The sequence below is a fragment of the Tribolium castaneum genome, chromosome 2 (assembly GCF_031307605.1).
Source record: "Tribolium castaneum strain GA2 chromosome 2, icTriCast1.1, whole genome shotgun sequence".
NCBI lineage: Eukaryota > Metazoa > Arthropoda > Insecta > Coleoptera > Tenebrionidae > Tribolium > Tribolium castaneum.
Genome location: NC_087395.1, coordinates 1,479,696 through 1,504,488, shown reverse-complemented (window position 1 = coordinate 1,504,488; position 24,793 = coordinate 1,479,696). Strand labels below are relative to the sequence as shown.

At 30.7% G+C, this 24,793-nt stretch overlaps 1 protein-coding gene across 1 annotated transcript; it reads right to left on the bottom strand.

Moving 5' to 3' along the window:
- Positions 1–1,349: 1,349 nt before the first annotated feature.
- LOC103315105 (uncharacterized) lies at positions 1,350–23,832 on the bottom strand. Its single transcript, XM_015984587.2, has 7 exons — positions 23,627–23,832; positions 23,424–23,449; positions 22,022–23,377; positions 15,024–16,104; positions 9,787–11,277; positions 3,725–4,733; positions 1,350–1,513 (listed from the first exon to the last, which is right to left on the bottom strand). Coding segments are annotated over exons 2-7 (4,950 nt in total). The 5' UTR covers positions 23,436–23,449; positions 23,627–23,832; the 3' UTR covers positions 1,350–1,512.
- Between the last annotated feature and the right edge of the window lie 961 nt (positions 23,833–24,793).

Sequence of the window (24,793 nt, the reverse complement as noted above, 5' to 3'; positions counted from 1 at the left end):
TTAAAGTAGAATGTTTAAGCTCTAAGAATGTATTTTTTCTTAGCTCATTTCGATCAAGAAAATAAAAAAATTAAGAGGTTTGTTAAAACTTAAATAACTTAAAAAATTTAAATGAAACACCCTATTTTTTTATTTTTGCATCTAAAAGACCTTAAAATTGTTTATCTATAAACAATAATACTTAAGTATCTCTTGGTGATTACTTAAAAGACATTTAACTTTAAACATTAAAAAAATCATTAAAAATTATTAATTATTCAGTGGTCGAAAAGTAAAATTTCCAACTAATAATAATTGTAACATTGCTCTTAGGCCATTATTTAAAATTTAATATTTTTTAAACACAAATATCTTTAATTATTAACTTTAGGCATTTGAAACTTTGTTTTTAGATAGACAATTTAATAATCTGTCTAAAAAGCTGATCGAATATAGAACTACTTACAACATAGGACACACTTTAGTCATAAGTAAGAAGATGCACTGCCATCTAACGAGAAAACTTCGAACGTAGCTAACCGCTACACTTAGTTTCTGAGTTATACATTTAAAAAAAAGTAATACAAATATTAATAATCATTACAATTTTTATAAAAATAATAATATTATTAGTAAAAACAATAATTGTTATTATTATAATATATTGTTTTAAAAAAAAATAAAATATTTCAGAAACTAACCAAAATCAACCAATAAAAGTATAAAACTTAACGACAAAATCATTAGTTTTAAAAGCTACATCTAAGAATGCAAAAAATCTAGGATGTTCCATTTAAAAAAACGTAAGTTTGTATTGTAGCTCATTTCCGAAACACCTTGTATATTTGAAAATAATTTTAGGTGAGACAGGGGATTAGTATCTATGGCTTAGGAAGAAAAAAAGTTATTACTTTTCTAACATTTAGAGGCTAAATGGACTTTACCAACTTGCTGGAAACCCAGTATAAAAATTTTTTTGAAAAAAAAATTCTTATTAAAAACGTAGTTCAAATTACGAAATTCAAGACGTTTGGATTTTAGAGTCGTTCGGATTACAGGGGGTTCGGATTATCCAAACATTACTGTATTTTGTAATTTTTTAGTTAGTCTTTTTAATTTAGCGTTTCTAGTTAAAAAAATTTTGAATTTAGATTCAATTCGGCAATTTTTTAGCTAAAATATTCGAAAAAAGCAAATTATAAATAAAAAAAAAAACATTTTATGGTTTTCTCAAAATATTTTGGTGTTACCTAATTCAATGAAGACTCAAATACAGTATAAGATATTATTTTGGAGTTTTATTGACTTACTGTTGACAACTAAAAAGGTAAACATTTTTTGAATTGACAAAATTGGAATAAAATTGTGCCTACACAATTTTTTAAATTTTTATTATCATAATAAGTATAAAATATAATAAACATACTGAGGATCTGAATCATTAAGCATAATTTTCATCATAAATCTTTTCCGTAAGGCAGTTACACAAATCCATGGGTCTTTGACATCACTTTGGTACCTTTTTCCTCCATATCTAGCAAAAACAAAGAGATAATTAGTTTTTTGGTATAAATCACAAAAAAAGCATTCAAATAGTTCCTTATTAAAATTAAAAACAGAGCAAAAATCACCCTTCACTTTTCAAAAAAAAACGTACCTATTTTTGGTACAGAAATACAGATATACAGGGTGATTCAAAAGTACAGGTTCTATGACAAAAAATTTTTTGAGACTTGTTTCACGAGATACAGGCTGTTTGTGAATTGCGCTTACACATTTTAACCATAAATATCCAGTTATTTTGATCTTGATGTTTTTTTTGCCATATTTCATCTTAATGATTTTTTTTATTGATAGGCAAGTAAATAAATATTTTGATAAAGATGTTTTACTCAAACTTTCTGCACAATTTTGATTCGATTGCAACAAAATTTTGCTCAGAAACAAGCAATTAACAACTCAAAAAGACCGCAAGTCGTTTTACATCAATTTTTAATTTTATATATTTTTGTTAGTACAGTGGAAAAATTAAAATTGATCATATTTCGGCAAATATCTCTAAAACTGCGAATCGTAGTTCAAAAATAAAAATATATTTGAAATCCGCAAACAATTGTACGTCAGATAGGAACATTTTTAAAATAAATTTTTAGTTATTGTAATCTTGATAATTTTGTTATTGATAGGTAGGGAAATTAATATTTTGGAAAAATTTTATTCGGATTTTTTTTACACAATTTTGACTCGTTTTCAACAAAATCTTGCTTAAAAACAGGAAACAAACTGTTAAGAAGGGTCAAAATTTGCTTTAAATCAGTTTATAATATTTTAGACTTTGTTTATTTTTGGTAGATTAGAAACATTAAGATCGACAACATTTGCTAGAACGAATCCTAGAAGAAAAATTAAGTAACATTTAAAATCTTTAGACCTCAGACAATTGTAGAATTCTACGTCAGACATAAATATTCAGTTATTGTGATTTTGATGGTTTTTTTGTTGATAGGTATAGGTAAATAAATATTTTGACTAAGTTGCTTTATTCGAATTTTCTCCACAATTTTGTCTCACTTGCAAGAAAATTTTACTCAGAAACTAATAATAATCTCTTAGAAAGCACAGCTAAAAGTCGTTTTATATCTGTTTATAATTTTTTATGATTTTTATAATTTTAGTACATTGGAAAAATTAAAATTGGCCATATTTTTTAGTTGTTGTCATCTTAATGATTTGTTTTATTGATAGGCAAGTAAATAAATACCTGGTAAAAAAATTAAGAACTAATGTTTTGTGATGTACAAAACAATTAAAGAACTTGCAAATTTGACAATAAATTAAATTCGACATAGAAAACAAAAGAGCAAAAATGGATAGCATTGTTAAGGAAACCAAATTAAAAAATACAGGGTGTCCGTTTATCATTTTAAATTTTTTAAGCGAAAATTAAAAGAACTAGACGTTTTCAAGTAGGACATTCTTCAGGCAATTTTTTCAACAAATTTAAATCTGTCATTACCTTTTCCATGACATTCTTTATGTCAACACTCAACTTTAGTTTTTCTTATGAACGCCATATTTGATACTTGTTTTTTTATAGATCTTTTTGTCCCTTAATTAACAAAAAAGCGTTTTTGCAATGAGTGCTTTGGAAAAAACGTGAAAAATGTTGTTTAACAAACTAAATTTTGATAGTTTTAATAAATATGCGAGCAGAATTTTTATAACTTTGTCTTGTTTTGTTTTTACGAAGAATTAAATTCCAAAATTAAGTGTTGACATCAAGAACGCCTTGGAAATTACGATGACAGATTTGCAGAAATGTGCCTGAAGAACGTCCTAGTTAAAAACGTCTAGTTCGTTTGGTTTTTGCTTACAAATTTTCGTTTTTTTTTCAAATTCAAAAACGAAAAATGACACATGAAATTTTAGATAATTGTTCAGCATAAAAATGCGCAACTTTGCCTTAATTTATCCGACCTCGTATCTCTGATAATAACTGAGATCCCTATAGTGTTACTCGAAAAACGGACACCCTGTATGTCAAAATTAAGTTGCTGGTGCTTAACTGAACGTCTTTTATCACCATACGAGAGTTTGTCTGTCACTTTTGAATCACTCTGTATTCACCTTTAAGGAATAAAATTTACATAATATAAAAACCTCAAAAAAATTTAAACTTTTAGATCAAATTTTTGGTCGTAAAAATTTTACGAAACAAATAATAAAAAATTACTTAGGTACTTACCATAAAATAACGCAGCGATATTTCCCTACTTCTCGCCCTTCTTTCTCCTCCAACAATCTTCTAATATCACAGAATCCATTTTCTTGAGCAATTTCAACTTCCCCACCCCTTGTACTAACCCCAAACATAATCAACAACTTGACAACTTCTAAATGCCCCCCTTGACACGCTAAATAAAGCGGAGACAAACCATCACAATTCTCACATTCAGTACTGGCCCCAAACTCGATTAAAGTATTTGCAATTTGGACAAAACCCTTCGAACAAGCCAAATGTAACGGTGTCATACCTTCCCCATTAGGAATATTGACATTAGCATCAGCCCCTAGCAATAAATTCGTGACGGTTTCATGTCCTTTGAAAGAAGCCCAATGAAGTGGAGTCCACCCCTTATTTGTAACATCTTCAATATTTGCACCCGAGACAATCAATCGTTTAACAACCGAAACGTGCTCTTTCTGACACGCTAAATGCAAAGGGGTGAACCCTTGTTTCGTCACTGTTGAAACTTTCGCCCCCAATTCGATTAAAATTTTGACCAGGTTTGGGTGATTTTGTTGACTTGCCCAATGCAAAGGGGTGAAACCACGATTGTTACTTGTGGTAATATTTGCACCAAAGTGTATCAAAAGTTTGGCAATCTTGTCAAAACCTTGATAACAGGCGAGGAGGAGTGGTGTCGAGCCTTCACTGTCCCTAATTTCAACTTTTGCCCCCGCTTGGAGTAACATTTTGACGATGTTATAGTGTCCATTGTGTGAAGCCCAATGAAGGGGTGTTGAGCCGTCTTGTGTGACACTGTTAACACCAGTTTGGAGTAACAATTCAACTACGTTTTCGTGCCCTTCTTGGCATGCTAGGTGTAAGGGGGTGAAGTTTCGAGTTGTTGCAATTTGGGGGTTAACTAACGGCATCAAAAGGCGAACTACGGCTTCGTGTCCTTTTAAACATGCAAAGTGAAAGGGGGTTTTGCCTGTTTTTGTCACAGTTTCAAGGTTTGCACCAGATGCTGGAAATAACATGTCTAATAAACGGTTCAAATTGGAAAGAAAGGAAAACTGTTTTTTTTAATTGAATCTCTCAAGACATTAATATCAACCCTAGTAGCACAGTTTTACTGAGTTATCTTTCGGTTATATAACGTTTTATAACCGCAATACACAAATCTAACCATTGGTTGTGTTAGACTCAGCTTATATAATGGTTATCTAACCATGGTTATGTTTAGCGTCTATAACCATGGTTATATTACGGTTAGATAACTGTTATGTTTCTTAAGCAATATGGCTCAAGCTAGATTTAGGACTTATGTTATACATCAGTGTTTTAACCATGGTTATGTCTGGCGTATACAGCCATACCAAGGTTATGTGACGGTTATATAACTGCTATGTATGTTATGTAATATAACGTATGCTAGATTCAGTTGTTTTGCTATTGAAAATATTGCGATGCCGTTTTTGTTATCCGATAGATCAACTTAAAGTCCATAAACTAAAAATATTTATATTTTACACAGGATGTTGTTATACAGGGTGATCAACTAAAGTAATGTTTTTTTTAATGGAACAGCCTATATATTTTTGCATAATTAGATTCTACGTAAAGAAATAATAGTACTTTGTATAAACTATTACAGGCCTATGTCCAAATTTTCGACAGAAAAACTTAGAATATCTTGTAGTTTTAGCAAATAGCCGACTTTTCGTTATAACGCACAGATAATGTACAGGGTGTGCCAAAACACAAAAAGTTGAATAACTCATTTTTTTCAAATGGAACACCTTGTATGTGCTTACACCTATCAATAGCAATTTTGATAAGCTTTCTAATGATGTGCGGCTTGTAAAGCAAATTTAAAAGTTTTCTCAAGATTTTCAAAAAAATGTATTTTATTACAAAAAAAATCAGTTAAATTTTTATTTTACAAGAATTAGTTTTCTTGGTACAAGTGAGAATTAATATAACACAATGTTTATAACAATATTAATATTCATCATAATTCCTATAGAAGAACAATTAACAATAACAAAAATGAACATTATTGTTAAAAAATACTAAATAATAATAAAATAATAAGCAATAAAAATATTAATATTAAAAAATTTAAAGTAGATGTTCAAATACACCACCGTTTTCCTTGATACAAAACGACAATCTCCTTTCAAAAGACAATTTGACTCTTGCTAGCGTGTCTTGGCGGATGGACTGAAATGCTTCAGAAATTCTATTCCTCATATCTTCAGCCGTCGTTGGTTTAACGCTATAAACTTTGTCCTTTACATTTCCCCATAAAAAAGTCCATTGGTATTAAATCGGGCGAGCGTGGTGGCCAAGCAATAGGCCCTCCTCTTCCTATCCATCTATTTGGAAAAGCTTCATTCAAATACTGCCGAACAATTCTATGATAATGCACCGGAGCACCGTCTTGTTGCAGCCATAACTCCCTTCTTGTATTCAGATCCACATTTTCCATTAGGACAGGGAGATTTTCCTGCAGAAATTGTAGGTACTGGGCACCAGTGAGAACACCATCAAAGAAAAATGGACCTATTACATGTGTGCCAACAATTCCCCCCCAAACATTTAGTAGTAGTGCATATTATGTCTGTTCACACTTCCATTACTTTTAAATGTCGCTTCATCGGTAAACAGAATTTTGTTAATCAAATTTCTATTTTCGCCAATCAAATTAAGCATAATTTCAGAAGAATTTATCCTTTTTCGAAAATCTTTCCCATGTAATTCTTGATGTATTTCTATATGATATGGATGAAATTTATGTTTTAATATAATCCTGTTGATGCTGCTTTGTGAAATGTCTGTTTGCCTAGAAATTTCCCGCGTGCTTAAATTCGGGTTTTCTTCTAACATGAGCAGAACATTTAATTCAGTGTCCTGATCAATCCTCCCTCCAAGTAGTTCTTTCGTTTCGTACTTGGTGCTACCAGAGTTCTCAAATCGGTCCATTAGTTTTTGAAAAGAAAGAACTTATGGTGTTATTGCATCAGGATATTTTTGACGATAGATTCTGCTGGCTAACAAAACATTTCGATCGGCTTCACAAATACAGTAAACCATGTTGATTAATTCTTGCTGAGTGAAATCCATTGTTGCATCAAGCAATTAATAACACTAGCGGGATAAATAACTGTCTCACTTTGAAAACATTGTGGCAGCAGCCTACTTGAAAAATTGATTTTTTGTAATAAAATACATTTTTTTTTTAAATCTCGAGAAATCTTTTAAATTTGGTTTACAAACCGCACATCATTAGAAAGCTTATCAAAATTGATATTGATAAGTGTAAGCAAATGCAGGGTGTTCCATTTGAAAAAAATGAGTTATTCAACTTTTTGCGTTTTGGCACACCCTGTACCTTATCTGTGCGTTATAACGAAAGGTTGAGTATATGCTAAAACTACAAGATATTCTAAGTTTTTCTTCAAAAATTTGTCGGAAAATAGTCACTGGCGGCTTCACAGTGATTTTTTAAATGTGGGTTGTTTTTAGCACAAAAAGTTGAATAATTCCGAAACAAAAAAAGATAGACCTGTAATAGTTTATACAAAGTACCATTATTTTTTTACGTAGGATCTAATTATGCAAAAATATATGGGGCGTTCCATTAAAAAAACATAACTTTGGTTGATCACCCTGTATAACAACATCCTGTATAAAATATAAATATTTTTATATTATGGACTTTAAGTTGATCCATCAGATAATAAAAACGGTATCGCAATATTTTCAATAGCAAAAAAGTTATCGACCGATTACGCACCCCTGGGTCAGCCTGTATATTGGTGATCTAAGCATGGTTATGTTGCAGTTATATTTAATATTTGCCGGCATTTTATAATAATAATTACAAAACAAACTAAGTGATCTAAGAAATTTTTGGTTATATGGTTGAAAATTATCTAGTTTGTTGGTCGTAAAATGCATTCAACAGTGATTTTTGCTTTTTCTTTACTTCTACGTGTTGCAACCACGTGAATCTTCATCTATATTTATTGTTTATCATGTAAATAGAATACAATTTAATTTATACTTAATTAAAAGCTGAAAAAGCTTGCCTAAATGTATTTTAGTTTTGACCACAAAAAAATAAATTTGTCAAAACCAAAGCAAATTATTCTAAGAATGAATGTTTTCTCACTTTCTACCTGCCGAACCTTTAATCCTTCAATGTTAAGCTGAGTTCGGAGAATTTGTCCAAAGCTAAGAAAATAATGAAAAAAAAAGTGAACAATACGTTTTTGAAAATAGTAATACTGTAATTTGTTAACAGTTTGACAAACTTTGGAGAAAAAAGATAACACTGACTACGTTAGAAGTTTTGCCGTAAGATAGCATTTCTTTTTTCCTATTACTCCTACAGCATCTTTGGTCTTAACATAAGTAGTTCTGTGTTAGTTCTGGTCATCGAACATTTTCTTGTAGAAGTCATTCCTAAAAATTCTTTTAGAATTCCTTCAATTTTAGATTTCTTTTCTTTCTGAATATTTTGATCAGGTTTAAAAGAAAAACGAAATTTCACCAAGTTATCCCGAAAATTGTGTGAATTTTACGTTTTTGAATTTTTAATCACGTTCCCTACAAGTAGGTGAAAATTAGATTATTTCAAACAAAGATTAATTTATTGTACATGAACTTTTTACTACAATAAATTTTGGTTAAATGCACCTCATGTTTTATTTCTGTTTTCAATTTCTCTTTACCATTTCAGCACGATTTAGAGCTAAAATGATATTTTTTTCAAAAATTTCACTAGGAGTGAAATTATAAATTCAAAATTATAAAATTTTTGCAATTATTTCGTAAAATTTTGTTAAAAACACTCCCAAAAGTCACCCAATTATAGTAAATGAGTGTCATTTGAGCCTTTTCGAGTCTTGTTACGGAAAAACTAAAGTTTTTTTCGAAAAGTTTAAATAAGGATTAAAGACGATTAATTTTTTATACAACGAGGCCCAAGTTTCTTCTCTCGAAATAAATAGATAAAACTCGCTAAAAAATTACCTTGAGACTAACAACAATTTTTTTATTTAATTTTTACATAAAACATGTCAACAGAAAAAATTAAAAAAAACAGCGATTTAATAATAATTAATTTATTAATTTTAATCATAAGTAATTCTAAGAAAGGCTCACTCGCGTGGTAAGTGTTAGGACTGTTAGGTAAGTTAAAAATTAATTTCATTTCCGCCCTTATCTGTCGATTAAAAGCTTGAAAAGGGCAAAATAATTTTGTTGGAAAAAGGAGTGAAAACTGATAAGCTACAGAAAAACTTTTGTCACTTTTATTAGAACTATGAGCTATACAAGCCCTCAGCAAGTTTGGTTTACGCTACTTTACTTTATTACTGCAATAAGTAATAACACTTTGGGAAGTTGTTTGCTGTACGTTTATTTTCATTATACGAACTAATTCCACAACTAAAACTATCGACAACTATTAACGAAATTTTGAATTTGTAATTTTCTAACAGATGTGTTAAAACAGCAAAATAAAACAAAGGTTTGTTATTGTCGGGAGTGCATTTGCCCACCAATTTCCAATGACAAACACTTTACAATTTTTTGTGCCGTAGATAAACAAACAGCAGGTAATTTATAAATTTTTTAGAGACCTTAAGCCGGTGCTGCCCTTCTCACAAAACTCGAATTTCGTCTTCGATGCAAAATGGTCGAGAATATTTCCAATTTTATGCAGTTTGTTAAAAAGTCTGTGTTGAAAAAAGATTGTACACAAATTTTGAGATTTTTCCGAAATAAATTACAATATTCACAGTTTTTTGCGGCGTCTATTATTATTTACAGTACCAACAACAATCTTTTTCGATTTTTCAGCAATTTCAAAAACTCAAAAATGCTTTTATCTCACTCAATCCTCAAAATTATTTAATAGTTATTTTAAAACTTTCTTGGGTATGATTAAATCGTCATTGATTTAATAACGTGGCGTAGTTCATTTTCTGTTATTTTAATGGATTGAAAAATGTTGTTTTTTAATTTAAATTGAAATTTTTTAAAAGTTATCAACTACCTTCACTTACCTAGAAGTAACTCAACTATTTGATCACGCCCTTCCTGACACGCCCAATGTAACGGAGTCAAACCCTTATCGTCCGAAACATCACAACTGGCACCAAACTCAATCAACAATTTGGCAATTTGTTCAAAATTTCGATGACAAGCCAAATGAAGCGAAGTAAAGCCAACACTATCCCTGGCATCAACATTTGCCCTCAAATTTAGAAGTAACTCCACGATCGTTTCATGCCCTTCATGACATGCCAAATGTAACGGAGTTACATTTTTACCATCAACTGTGGTAACACTGGCCCCAAACTCTATCAATAACTTGACAATGCCTTCATGCCCCTTGTAACAAGCTGAGTGAAGAGGCGTCCAACTATTACTTGTAGTTACAAGTGCCCCCAGTTGTAACAAACAACGGGCTACGTCTTCGTGTCCATTCTGACAAGCCAACAACAATGGCGTAACATTTGTGTTACCGTAAATATTTGCCCCCAAATCTAGTAGTAACGTGACGATGGTCATGTGACCTTTGTAACATGCCCAGTGTAACGCAGTGTAACCTTTGTTAGTGGCAGTGTTTACATCAACATCTTTCAAAAGTGTTACAATAGATTCGTGCCCATTTAGTGATGCGAAATGTAAAGGGGTCCAACCATCACTTGTAGTAGTAACACAGGAGGCGCCATTTTGTCGTAACAATAAGGCACTCTTGTAGTAACCTTCCTTGCAACACTTGTGTAACGCTGTTTCACCATTTGGTGCAAAATCAATCATTTTGTGGTAACTTTCAATTGCCAAAAGTTGGGCTAGGAAGTGTTCATGTTGCACACAAAGGTGCAGAAACGACTGGTCTTTCAGTTTAATCAAGGGAAACGTTTCGTACAAATTAAACACGTCTTCATAGCCAAATTCCGCCGCATAATACAATAGACTAGCCATCGGTGTGTCCAAATCTATTGTTTTGTTCATTTTTCGCAAAATAATCATTTTGGTGTATAGACAGTTGGAAGCTTCAGCATATTGTAACGCCGTATAGTTGAATAAAGTGTCACGTTGCCACAAATCCAACTTTTCTACTAGATAAACAATCATTTCTTTGTAATTGGGGTCTTCACGTAACACTTCACTCGTTTCCTTCGGTGTAACCAAATAAATCCAGTCTTGTTCTTGCGTTTCCACATCAAAATTTGGATATGTCTGGCCCCAAGAACACGCCAAGTGTAACACGTTACGTCCCCCTGAATCGACAAACTTGTCCAAATTCTCGATTTTCTTCAACACGTCCAAATTTCGGTAAAATACTGCCATGTGTGGTTTGGAATTTTGGGCGAGTAACAAGTCGAAGAAATATCGTACATTTCTGTTCTCTTCTTTGAAAATAAAGTCAGACGAGACTTGGGCAAAATTTTTAGCAAGGTGGGACGCGATGAAATATTCGGCAATCGAAGGGTGGAAAAATTTTGGGGATTGATCGTCTGTTACTTCCATGATACCAATCGGATCACCTTCAATTACAGAGAAAAATAAGTTAGAAGAATGAAGTTTATATATACAGGGTGATTCTTTTAACTTATTAAATTTGCTAATAAACGAATTTATTTATATATATGTTTCTCTATATGTTTTTAAAAATATTGGGTTTGTTAATATTGTTTTGTTTACAATCAATTTTCTTTTCAATAAAAGTGTTTTTGGGTACAAAACGGGATTACAAATAGGTACTGCTAAAAATAAAAAAAAATGTGTTTGTCCTCAATTATTTTAGAATTTATTTTTCTTGGTTATTTTTCAGTATTATTTTTTCATAATCTCTTTGATTTTTTTTAAATCCGTCTCTATATCTGAAATCGGCGTTGTTTCAGACCATTTCATAAATTCATCTTAACATTCACTTTTAAGTTTTTCTCCATATGCTTCTTTAGAGTCCATTCAAAATTCTTTTACGTTTTTTAAAAATCCTTCTAGTTTCGTTTTGAATTCATGCTAATTATTCTTTAGTATTGTTTTTGTACTCTTGTCCAAATTTTTCTTCTTTAACTCTTTTCTGAAGCCAAGATTAGATTTGAAATTGTGACTTTTCTTTAGATTAATTTAGAAATCCGTGTTAAGATGCATTTAGATTCTTCTTTAAAATTATTTTGTCGTCTCTGTTCAAAAATTTTTTATGGCTGTTTTAGAATTTATTTTTCTATATTATTGTTTAGCAGTGTTTCTGTACTCTTTTTTAGACTATTTTATAAATTCTTCTTTACATTATTTTCTAGACTCTAATTATCGTATCTGTTTTTATACATTTTTTACATTCTTAAAATTACCTTTAATTCTCTTCCTTATACAGGGTGATTCTTTTAGGGCCACATTAGAAACTTTTTAACTTCTAATGTAGCTAGAGCTTTAAGATTTTGTACACACCATTTAACTAAATTATTTTTCAAAGTGGCTGAATTTTTGGAACTACGAGAAATTGGCGACAACTTTAAAATTGTATATAGTAACCACCTACTTTCACAAAGTAGTTTTACAAAAAGAAGTTTTGTGCAACTTCTTTTAGTAAATTTTTGGGAGTTGTGTTGGCAGTGCTGGGCTGGGTGTCATCAGTCATCACTGTAATTTAGTGTGTGATCTGTCAACAGCATCAAGTCGTTTATTGATATATTGAAAAAATAGTATATTACACTTGTTTTATATGACTTAATTGTGGCACTCATTATATTGGAGCACTCTTTTGTCGTGCTCCAAAACCATTTGTGCCACAATAAAACGTCTTATAAAACTTATAATATACTAATTCCCTGTTTTGATTTTATGGTTGTTGGTGCTTGGAGATAGGGAATGATGTAAAAATGTAATGTAATTTTTTATAATTAATTGTTATGAAACTGTGTTAACACAGTTTCCCAAAAAGTACAATGTCATGTTTGAAGATGGGAACGGCCGTTCCTGAAACGTAACACAGATTAATAAACAGTTCATTTGAAATCATTATCTATGTCCAAGACACCCACAATCTTAAAATTTTAACTTTAATAAACTTTAATAAGGCAATTTAAAAAATTTGAGGAAGTAAATCAAGGAAGAAATGAAGTCAAAGAACGACAAAATCAAACTAATGAAATAAAATTAACTGTCATTCGCAACATAAAAATAAACGATATCCACCAGCAAGGTTCAAATGTGGAACAAATTTTAAAAGATGACATCTGATAAAAAAAAATTGAAAATTTTAGAACAAGAAAAATGGATTGATGTTATGAAGAATGAAAGTACTTATTATTATTAAGAAGAAAAATGTGTGGGAATTAACAGAATTTCCAACAGGAAGGAAAGCAATTATTGGTTGTAAATGGATCTACAAAATAAAGAAAGATGCAGAAGACAAATTGATGCAATTTAAAGTAAGACTTGTAGCTATGAGCAAATATTTGTACTTGTGGTTCAATAAACGACATGAAGAATTTTTTAGTAATAAAAGGAAAAGAAAAAATGGATGTAAAATATTATTAAGGCTGCATTTCTAAATAGTGAATTACAATTAGAAGTTTTCATGAAACAACCAAAAGGTTTGATTAATAAAGAGAAGAAAAATGTGGTTTGTAAATTAAAGAAAAGTATTTATCGTTGGAAGCAAGGAGAAAGCTTGAAATGAAAGATGTAAAAACGAAATATTTGAAAATTTTGAATTTTGAAGGGGAACAGTAGATATTTGTTTATATTCCAAATAAGAAAATGAAAATTGTATTTATTTATTAATTAATTTATTTATTATTAATGGTAACTATTTTCGCTTCTTCTGAAGGAAATACACTACAAGAAATAAGGACTGTATTTATACCTACAGCTGGCTTTTGATGTAGAAAATTAGAAAAACTGACAAATTACCAGATTTGCGAAAATTATCTGCGATCAAAATTGAAAAGAGTAACCAGGGTTTGTTAATTTAAAATCACGAGATCTACAAGCTGTTCCGTATTAGTCATCTGAAAATTAACGTTCTGCTCAATGAAAATATTTTCAAGATGACAGCACTTCCGGTTATACCGGAAGTCGCTATCACTTCCTTAATTTAAATGGAAAGTTAATTTTTTAATGCATTTTTGAATTACTAGAGTTATTTTAAGGTAGTTTTCATAAGCTTTTTCTATACTTAAATTTGGCCGTTTACGAAATATTTATAGTCTTTGATTTTTTTTTTTATTTGCACCTTCCAGTTCAAAAATACTTCTCGCCATACTTTTCGCCACGATTAATATTTTTAGGTCGCAGAAAAACATATCCATTTTAGAAGAGATATTTTTAATATTAGTTACAAAAAGCAAAACTGACAAACAAAAAAATGTGTAAGATTTTTAACATCAAAAGTCTTCATCTTCAATCAATCGATTGTAAATTATTGTAAAATATAGTGTTAAATTGTAGCATTTGTCAAGTAAAATATTTATGGAACTTCGAACCTTTAGAAATTTTAGAGCAAAGATAAAAAAATCTGCAAACACCATCTTAAACAGAATTTAATTCTCTATAACGTTTGGCGAAAATTCTGTTCTAAATACTATAGTTTTTGATACATTTTTAATTAAAGAAACCGATGCGAAAATCGTATACTCGGCCTGAAATTTTTTAATACGCTCACTCGTTTTGGCAAACATTATGCTCGTTAAACAAAATCGGTCTTTTCAGAAATAACTACTTTCAATTAATTTTCTGTGTTAACTTTTTTATTATCTCAAGTACGGCTAAACTATTCGAAAAAGTGGAACTATTTTAATCCTTACCTATGCAAAATGATCCAGGGAATCGATTGGCATTGACAAAATTGCCAAATTCCCAATAGTTTTTTGGTTATGAATTTTTTAAAATTTTACCAATTTTGGTTTTATCTGCAATTTTTTCGAAAACTGTCACCTGGAGACCAATGAACTTTTTTGAAAAAGATCGATTATTAAAAGAGTTTTCCAACGATAATATATTTTATAGGGTTATCTCTAATAGTTTTGGAGTTATTGCTCGATAAATATTCGAATCGACCAAAATCGCGACAAAAATTGAAAAAATCAAACATCAAAAAATCGAACAAATGGACTTTTTTGGACTTTTTTAACAACTCTAGTGGGTTGTTAAAACATATAAAAGTCCATTAAATTATGCTAGACCGAGTTTTAAAAAAATATTTATTTTATTTTTTTGAAAGTAAGTGTAAGTGTAAAAAATCGGAATGATCTTTACTTACTATTTCTACTGTACCTATACGTACCTTCAATTTTCACTTTTTCCAAAAATTCGGCATTTCGATGTAACGCAGCTAGTTGATAGTCGCGTTTGAGGTAGTTTTTGTGTTCTTCGAAAACACGATCATTGGCCAAAACACCAAACTTTTGATTGTAATACAGGGCGAATTTTTGTTCAATCCAATACTCATACAAGTCGCAGACGTTGAACAAATCGGCCGAAAGTTGAGAAAACTTGTCGTCATCAAGACTAAAGACTTCGGTCAACATGTAGATGTGTAACGGGTTGTTTAGAATCTCCTGGTTTATGTATGTTTCGATTTTGAGAACTTCTGTCCCAATGTCTGGATATTTCTCTTCGAGACGTTTGCAAATGTATGATTTTTTTTGGACGTCACTGAATGGTAAAATCGTTCGTGACAAAACGTTTAGCTTCGTTTCGAGATAGTTTTGCAAGTGGGGACGTGAAGTGATCCAAAGTGGTAACTCTTCAGTACGGAAAAAATCACAAATGCAAGTAAGTTGTTCCAAGGAGATTTGGTCCAAAGAGTCCAAAATGTACACAACTCGGTTCTTCTTCATCAAAATTTGGAGAATTTTCCTGTCAAGGTTGGTGTGTGTTTGGGCTAAAATAATCTCCTCAAAAGTGTGTCTATTGAAGGGATTTTGAAACACAGAAGGGGACAAAATAACGCTCCAAATATTTGGCGAATTGTGATTTTTTAAACTCTGAATGAAAATTGTTTTACCAATGCCGGGTTCCCCGATGATCACATTAACACCACTTTTGTCGAAAATAAGAGATTCGTTGATGGTCACACTTTTGATCAAGAATTCTTTCAAGTCATTTGCATTTTTGTTGCTTTTGAGCCACTCCAAGTGTTCGTCGTCTTCAACAACACTAAAGTGGTGAATGGTTTCAGATTTGTTCAATTCTCTGATTTTGTCAAAGTCTTGTTGGGAACACTTATCTTCAAAAAGGAATAATTTTGGCTTAAGTAGGTCACAATCACTTTTGTGGTAACAAGTGTCATTCAAATAATCCGAACCATTGATTGCGTTAAGTCCCCTCAAAAGACTCTTGATTTTGTTTCGTTTGGTGATTGTCTGAAAATTTTTTTTTTAATTTTTACTTGAAATGTTCTTTACAAACTCTCTGGAACGCAAAGTTTGTGGCTATGTTCTTGAAAGTCTTAAATATACAATGTGTTTTTAAATGATTCTGATCTAGTTAACTTTGAAATTGGTTTACATGTAAAAAAACTTGTGCTGCTCTGCTCAATTGAATCCTCTGTCAATAAATGTCAAATCTATCAGATGAGAAATTCAATTAATTTCCTTTAAAAATTTCACTAAAATGCAACTAAATTGTTACACCGTGCAAGAAAACACTTTTATTATCGAAACCTTAAAAACCATTGATTGCGTTAAGACCCCTCAAAAGACTCTTGATTTTGTTTCATTTGGTGATTGTCTGAAAATTTTTTTTTTACAAATTTTTACTTAAAATGTTCTTTACAAACTCTCTGGAACGCAAAGTTTGTGGCTATGTTCTTGAAAGTCTTAAATATACAATGTGTTTTTAAATGATTCTCATCTAGTTAACTTTGAAATTGGTTTACATGTAAAAAAACTTGTGCTGCTCTGCTCAATTGAATCCTCTGTCAAAAAATGTCAAATCTGTGAAGTGAGAAATTCAATTAATTTCTTTTAAAAATTTCACTAAAATGCAACTAAATTATCACACCGTGCAATACTTTTATTATCGAAACTTATTTCCGAATTGAATAATGGTAATATCATTATTTATACAGCATGAAATTTTTAACTGGAATAAAATTCATAACTTTGATTTAGGTGATTTTGGTAAAAATTCCCGAAATAGGTTAATTTTTATTTTTCCTTGCCTACTATTTGGTGCATATGGTTTTTGTTTATCCGTTGTCAGAAATGCACAGCTATCTCTAACTTTTTGTTTTAAATGTAATGGTACGTCAAGTGACAAGATTTTTCTTATGAAAGCCCTTTTCGTAAGCATTACAATGCACTGTTTGTTTTTTGAATTTTTTCAAAGCCTACGTGATAAAAAAATAAAAACCAATTTTTTGAGTTGAATATTATTTAATGCAGCAACTGTTCAAAATGGACACCGTTCCTTTCCTGGGAAATAACATAACGATAGTAGCATAGTAGCATCTATTTCTAACATTTTACAACATTTCTAGTGTGATTTGCCTAATTTCAACTTATAAAAATTGGTTTTCATTTTTTTAACCGCTTAGGCCTTGAACATATTCAGAAAACACTGAGTGCGTTGTAATCCTTGCAAAGTGCTCTTTCACATGAGGTGACACTTGACATAGAGTTACATTTGAAAAAAAAAGTTAGAGGTGGCTGTGCATTTTTGAAAACAGATAAACAAAAACCGCATGCACCAAATGATGTGCAATAAAAATAAAAAAATAAAAAATCGTAGTTATGAATTTTATTCCAGTTAAAAATTCCACACTGTATGAAGCGGCATTTTCTGATTTTACATGAAAAATTCACAGGCGACTAGATGAGAATCATTTAAAAACACATTGTTCTTTTTCGTGAAGTTTTAATGTTTTTTTTTTCATTGAAAAATTAAGAAGCCAGCGTATTAAGAAATATTGTAAATCAAGTCATTACGATTTCTTTCTGTGACATTTTTGGAATACTCAAAATACAGGGTGACCCAGGGGTACGTAATCGGTCAATAACTTTTTTATTACTTGAAATATTGCCATGGAGTTTCATTATGCGATAGATAGATCGACTTAAAATATTTTTTTGTTGGTACCATTTTAAGGCTTCTATTTTAAGACACGTTTCCGATAGCAACGTGTTTTCACTATTTTAAATTAAAACGTATTCTTTCATTTGTTTGTTTTAACTAAAATTGTTTAGTTGTGACTTTAATTGACTGCAAATGCTCCTAAGGTTAACTTTATCCAAAACAAGGTCGGAAAACCTACGTTCAAATAAATTTATTTGTTCTGTACCTAGTTGGAAAAACTGCTTAAACTCTTGGGAATAAAACTAAAATAGCTATTTACACTCGAATGCGGTAAGTCACATTTTACAGCGCGACAACTTTGTTTGAGGCACGAGCCTGAAAGGCGAGTGCCTTATTAGTTGAAGCGCTGTAAAATGACTTAACGCATGAGATTTGTATAAAACTTTTTGGCCGACAAGCTTTGGTTTGGTTGAATCAATGCGTATAAAACAATCAATGCATAGATTCAATGACATTTGTGGTTCCCAAACGTATGTATAGGTGGCGCTGTTCCGGGGGGGATTTATATTTTCACTAATTAAATATACACCATGGTCGATTGAATTAAATAATTATAGGTAACAAGTATTTCGTTATACGAACTTAATTATGGTAAGCACGGTTTGTATCTTAAACATGTCTAATCGTCCAGTGTTTTGTGGTTACTTTACCTAATTGTTTGCTACCAGTTTACAGCATCGTGTTTAAAGGTCAAGTTACCTTTCATGAATGGGCAACTGTCATTCACGTTTTACAGTACTGGAGGCCAAAATAGCTATTTACACTCGAATGCGGTAAGTCACATTTTACAGCGCGACAACTTTGTTTGAGGCACGAGCCTGAAAGGCGAGTGCCTTATTAGTTGAAGCGCTGTAAAATGACTTAACGCATGAGATTTGTATAAAACTTTTTGGCCGACAAGCTTTTAATATTATTCTTTATAAAATAAATAAAAACTCAAAGTCACTTAAACATAGTAGGCTTTGGCCGCCATGTTAAACAACTGAAACAGTTTGACAGTTATTAAATTTGTGAAAATCAAGCGACGACTTCAAATTTAATTATATCACAAATCACGTTTATATCTATCAACCATTATCAACCAAGATGAGCGACAGTGGTGAAAGTGATAGTTTCACCGCTACACCTCCGGAAATAAGGCAACTTGCAGAGGGTGCTACAAAACAATTATTGCCTGAAAAATCGAAGACAAGGTACGAGGCGCAATATAGTACGTTTAAAGATTGGTGCAAAATAAAAAATGTGAAAAAAAATGTAAAATTTATGGTTCCCAAACGTATGTATAGGTGGCGCTGTTCCGGGGGGATTTATATTTTCACTAATTAAATATACACCATGGTCGATTGAATTAAATAATTATAGGTAACAAGTATTTCGTTATACGAACTTAATTATGGTAAGCACGGTTTGTATCTTAAACATGTCTAATCGTCCAGTGTTTTGTGGTTACTTTACCTAATTGTTTGCTACCAGTTTACAGCATCGTGTTTAAAGGTCAAGTTACCTTTCATGAATGGGCAACTGTCATTCACGTTTTACAGTACTGGAGGCCAAAAAGTAATTAACAGTTCCAAAAACTCGCCAACAAACTAACAAAATAATATCACATCATTCGATTGCTTTTTTTTTAATTTGTAGGCTTGTAATTACAATACCTTTAGGTTTGATATTCTGGTTCAACAGTGGGCGAATTTTTCGGACATTTTTAGTGAACATTTTCTTAAAAAAATATTTTTTACTTAAATACCTTTGCAAACACCATTCTTGATTATTTGGCGATATTGCTTTAAAAAAACTTGGTTTGTACCTAAAAAACGTGCTTAAACACTCTAAAAAGGCTTTAACTTCATTTTTGCCTTAATGTCATGCATTTTATTCGGTCTGTTTTTAACGAACTTTGTTCTTTCTAAGTGACAAACATGTTAATTACACGAAAAAAACAAAAATAGTATTGTAATTTTAATAATCTCCAACAAAATTTATCGATTTTGCAACGAAATCACTATTTTTGAATCAATTCATAGATTTTTTAGCTTATTTTTTACACAATTTCGAGAGAAAATCGCATTATGCTTAAATGCTGGAAAAAGAAAATATCAATTTTGTTTTTGAACCGCTTTGATGATTTTTGGTATGATCTGACTATATCTTACAAAAAAAACTAAAAATTTTGTTTTAAAATAAGCTTACACGTTGAAAAAAAGTAAAAAAGACACAGTTTTCTACCAAATTTTATGTTTTTTGGGTTTATTTTTTTGACAGAATTTTTAAAACCCAGAGATATAAGTAAAATAATACAATTTTGATCATCGATCAAATTTCTTGATTTTTGGACAATTTTAGCAAGATTTTTCAAAAAAACCTGTCCAACTAAATATTAAAAAGACAAAAAATAACAACATATGTTCGGCTTAATCTTGTCACACTGTCTTGTGCCTGTTTTGAATAAAATTTTACGAAATAATTACAAAAAATTGTGTAATTATTGTGGTTTTTTTAGTGTGTTTTAGCAAAAAACACCATTTTGGCCATTTTGACAAATTTTTTAAGTGTCCAATTCAAAACCGATTGAATGAAACTAGCTAAAGTATAAGATCAAATTAGATTTTTTTTTAGTCACATTTGGCAATATTTCTCGAAAAAAGTTGACGTTAACAAAGGTGAAAATAACACAATTTTTGACAAAAACAAAACGCTTAAATCAGATAATATAATGGACTTTATTCTTGACTTATTTTATAAACGGCTACTATTTTTTCTATTTTTTTTTGTTTAATTAGTTTAGAAACACTTAACACTTAACATCTTTACACTAATCAAAAATGTTAGTTGTCATTTAAAAAAAAAATAAATAACGTCGATACCGAGGTTAATACGCAAAAATGTATGACGTCAGAAATGTCATTATGGTGGCAAAATGTAGCATTCAAAAAATAGAATCGACCTGTTCGAGAATTTTTTTGAAAAATTATTCAAATTACTGTTGGTTTAGTCTGTATTACGGATATTTAAAACTAAGGATATGAAACGACGTACAAATAAAACGTCCCCGTCCTCGATAGTTCCGTTAATGTCGCCAGAGGCGCAGCTGTTCCATTACCGTCTAAGTTTTCAGAGCAATAAATTTATAAAAATAGTTGTAATTAAATAAGGGTTAGTACAAGGCGAATAAAAAAATACAGGCAGATGGAGCATTAAATTCTCAATAATGGGAGATAAAAATAGTGCAAATATTTTATCTTTAACTATATTTAAAAAAAATTCAAAGTTTTACCAATTTGCACTTTGCCCCATATTTTTCAAAACACTGCGAATACGGTTGAAGATACAAAAAAAAGTAAGGAACAAAGTTGTAGAGAATTAATTTTCTTATAAAAAAGTCCGCGACACCATATTTTTATCTTTAACAATTTGGGTATAAATTCACTTTCCCATACTTTACCACCGGCAAAATGAAGGAAATCCTTCGCTTGAGCGTCTAAGTCTAAACAGTTAAAGATAAATATATGGTCTCGCTGACTTTTTTAAAGGAAATTTAATTCTCTACAACTTTCTTCTAAATATTTTTCTCGTATCTTTATCCGTATTCGCAGCGTTTTGAAAAATACGGGACGGGGCGCAAATTTTAAATTTGCAATAATTTTTTTTCTCATGTTTCTCATGAAAATTTTAGTCCTCAGTTTTTCTCAATCTGTTGAGAATACAAAGCTCAACATTTCTGCATTTTTTTCCAAGTAATTAGTGAACTGGTTGAGTTTCAATTAATTTAAAACGATTTGACACCGAAACGTTATAACGCTCGAAGCGCCCTCATTTTACTCTGCCGTATTATTTTTGGGTTTAGAATATTCTGCGATTTTGTATTTCGTTTCGTCTCCTAACTTATAGTCCTTCGTAGTCTGTATGTTAAGGATTTTCGACTTATTTTTTGACAAATATCAATTAAAAATCAACTAATTTTTGATTGTTTTAATTTGAATAAAGAAGTGAATAATAACATCAATTGATGTTTTTCATCCAGAAAAACGTGTTTAAACAGACCAAAATTTCAAGGTTATTTTATAAAGTTCATTCAAACAATTTGAAATTTTCTAATCGCCCATGCAGTTTTTTTTAATAAGAAAATTGTTTTTTTTTAGATTATTTGCAGTTATTGTTATAACTGGAAAAAAACACTTTAAAAACATTGCATTAAAAAATTACCTCCAACTTTTTCCCACAATTAATCACAACCAAGGAATCCATTTTGTGCAAATGCTCAAAACGTATCACATGTCCAGTCAAAAACCTCTCAATGTAAGGCACAGGAAGAGTCTCATGTTTGCCACCAAACGAATAAACTTCCTGTGACAATAATTGCACCAAATCATCAGTTGTCACAACTTGCCTCATTTCATTATCGAAAAAAGTCTCGAAAAGTTGTTGTTCCTTCCCTTGCACACAACAAGTGAGTTTATACATTTCAGACCCTTGATTTAAATCAACCAAATGTCGGAAAACTGTTCGATTTTGTGACAAAATCGGACCATTTCCAAGCACAATAAACCAGTCATTGCACATTTGGATGATGCGAGATGTGGTCACATTTTCAACAACTATTAAAGGAGCGTCCGATTTTAACCACAACATTTTGCTACCAAATGAATCGTCTTGATCCAATTGAAATCGTGATTTGATTTTATTATCATTGTTATTTTGGCCAAGTTTTTGGTAAAAATCGCCCCATAATCCCTTGATTTTGTCGTACGATTTTTTCCGAAAAACTGTCACTTGAAACTTTGCTATAGCTTTTCGCAACAAAATCATTTTTTCGTCAGTTAATGATGGAACCAAGGGTTGAATAAATGGAGACAAGACGTTGAGTGCTATCGCACGTTTCATCAACTCTTTACCCAACTTTTCCTTATTTCCTTCCAAAAGACTCCACCTGGTGATAAATTGCAAATAAGTGTGGAAATGTTCCGAGGGGCAATGAAATATTTTTTGAAACTCGTCAAGAGTCATTTTTTCAATCACACTGACGCTCGATTGGTTCGTAAAAATACGAAAATTTTCGAAAAAACCCAAAATTTCCAAATTTGAGTCACTCGCTTCGTTCGCTTCAAACTTATAGCACCTCCCGTCATCTTTGGCCGAATTTACCAATTGATCGACTTGTTCTTGTACAATTCTAAGCGATATGTTTTCAAAATTGAAGCTATTTTCATGTGCCAGGTCCAGTTTCCGGTTTGTGAAAAGTATTAATTTGTATTGTTTGATTTGTTTGTACGATCTTAGATATTTCTTCAAACTAAAGTCTCCTTTTTCGCACCAAAAGCTTGACACCGGTAAGGTTTTCCCTTCATTACTGTATTTTATTTGTATAGCTGTTTTGGTAAAGCTTTTGCCCGATTTTAGTTCAATAACAATGTCGTCAAAATCACCAAACTTGTCGTCGTTTGACGATATCGTGAAATCGTCGACTGTGTCGTCAATTACCAGTTTTAGGACCAAACGAGCTAAGTTCAAGTCCTCGTATTTTTTGCCAAAGTCGGTGGTTCCAGCTCGTTTTTTAAACTTCTGTAATTGAAATACATTTAAAAAAATTCAACACTTTGGTACTTACGTTGGGCTCCATATGTTTACAGCTTCCTGTAAAAGTAAAAATGGTTATCAATAAATTTTGTTCAGGAATAACTAACAGTATTTTAAATTTCCCGCGAATTGTTTCAGTTGTTGAGGTTATGTTTTAAAGTAATGTTGCTGTTGTATTGTTTATTGTTACAAAGCGAGAAAAAGAAAATTATAAATATAAATTTAATATTTTACCTTAAAAATTCCACATTACCAAGGTTCATATGGTGCAACATTGCGATCAATATTATCATTTTCAGTATACTTAAGTGTTTTAATTCACTGCCAAATTAAATTTTTTATTTTATAATTATTGTCTCACTTGTTAAACAAATTATTATCATGTAAGTAAGGGTTAATTGTTAAAATTAAAAATTATAGCTCTGCAACCAATAATACTAGTTATACATGAATAGAATTATGATTCATCGTTTATTTATCATTTTAGTTTCAATGTTTTTACCAGACCGGAAACATGTAACTGGAACGGCGAAGACTAGTTTGTTACAGTAAAACCTCCCTTAACGGATACTTCTTCACAACGGACATTTTTATAGGAATGTAACAAAACCTATATTAAAATGTACATCTCCCATTAGTGGACACCTCTCCATAACGGACAACTAAAAATTCCCCATCGATTTCCGTTGTTGAGAGGTTTTACTGTAGCAACACTAAAATACATCAAACGACAGAACAAAGCTTTATGTACCAGCTTTTAATTACTTATTAATTATTATTCAGAATGATAGATTTTTCCATTTTTATATTTAGAAATAATTATGTTTTTATTCTTTTTATTTTGTGAGATTGTTAATAATTTAGAATTTAATTTTTCCCAGAGCCAAATAGGTTATTATTAATGAATGTTTTATGTGTGTACCTATCACCCTACCCACTTTGTCTCTTTACCCCATTCTGTGTAATACCTTTAAACAATTAAAAAAAATCTTAAAAAAACAATGCTAACAATAATCAACAAAAATAAATGACTAGAGACAGATTTATTAAATGGTCTAACGCAGACTTAGATTTTAAATCTACAGATGGTATTAGAAAAGAATCAAAGAGAAATGTAAAAAAAAATCAAGAAATGAGTACAGATGATAAAAAATATAATGAATTTATAAACGAATTTAAATATTTAAAGAAAAAGTCTTTATTTCAGAGCAAGGCAAGGTTTTAGAAAAGAATAAAAAAATGTATAGATTATTAAATTAAGGAATAATTTTAAAAATCTAAACGACACTGTAGAAGATTTTTGTAAAAATGTAAAATGGAATCTAAAGGAGAATTTGAATGTAATAAAAGAATTTTGAATATAGAAAATAATTCTAAAGAAAAATCAATCTAGAGAAGATT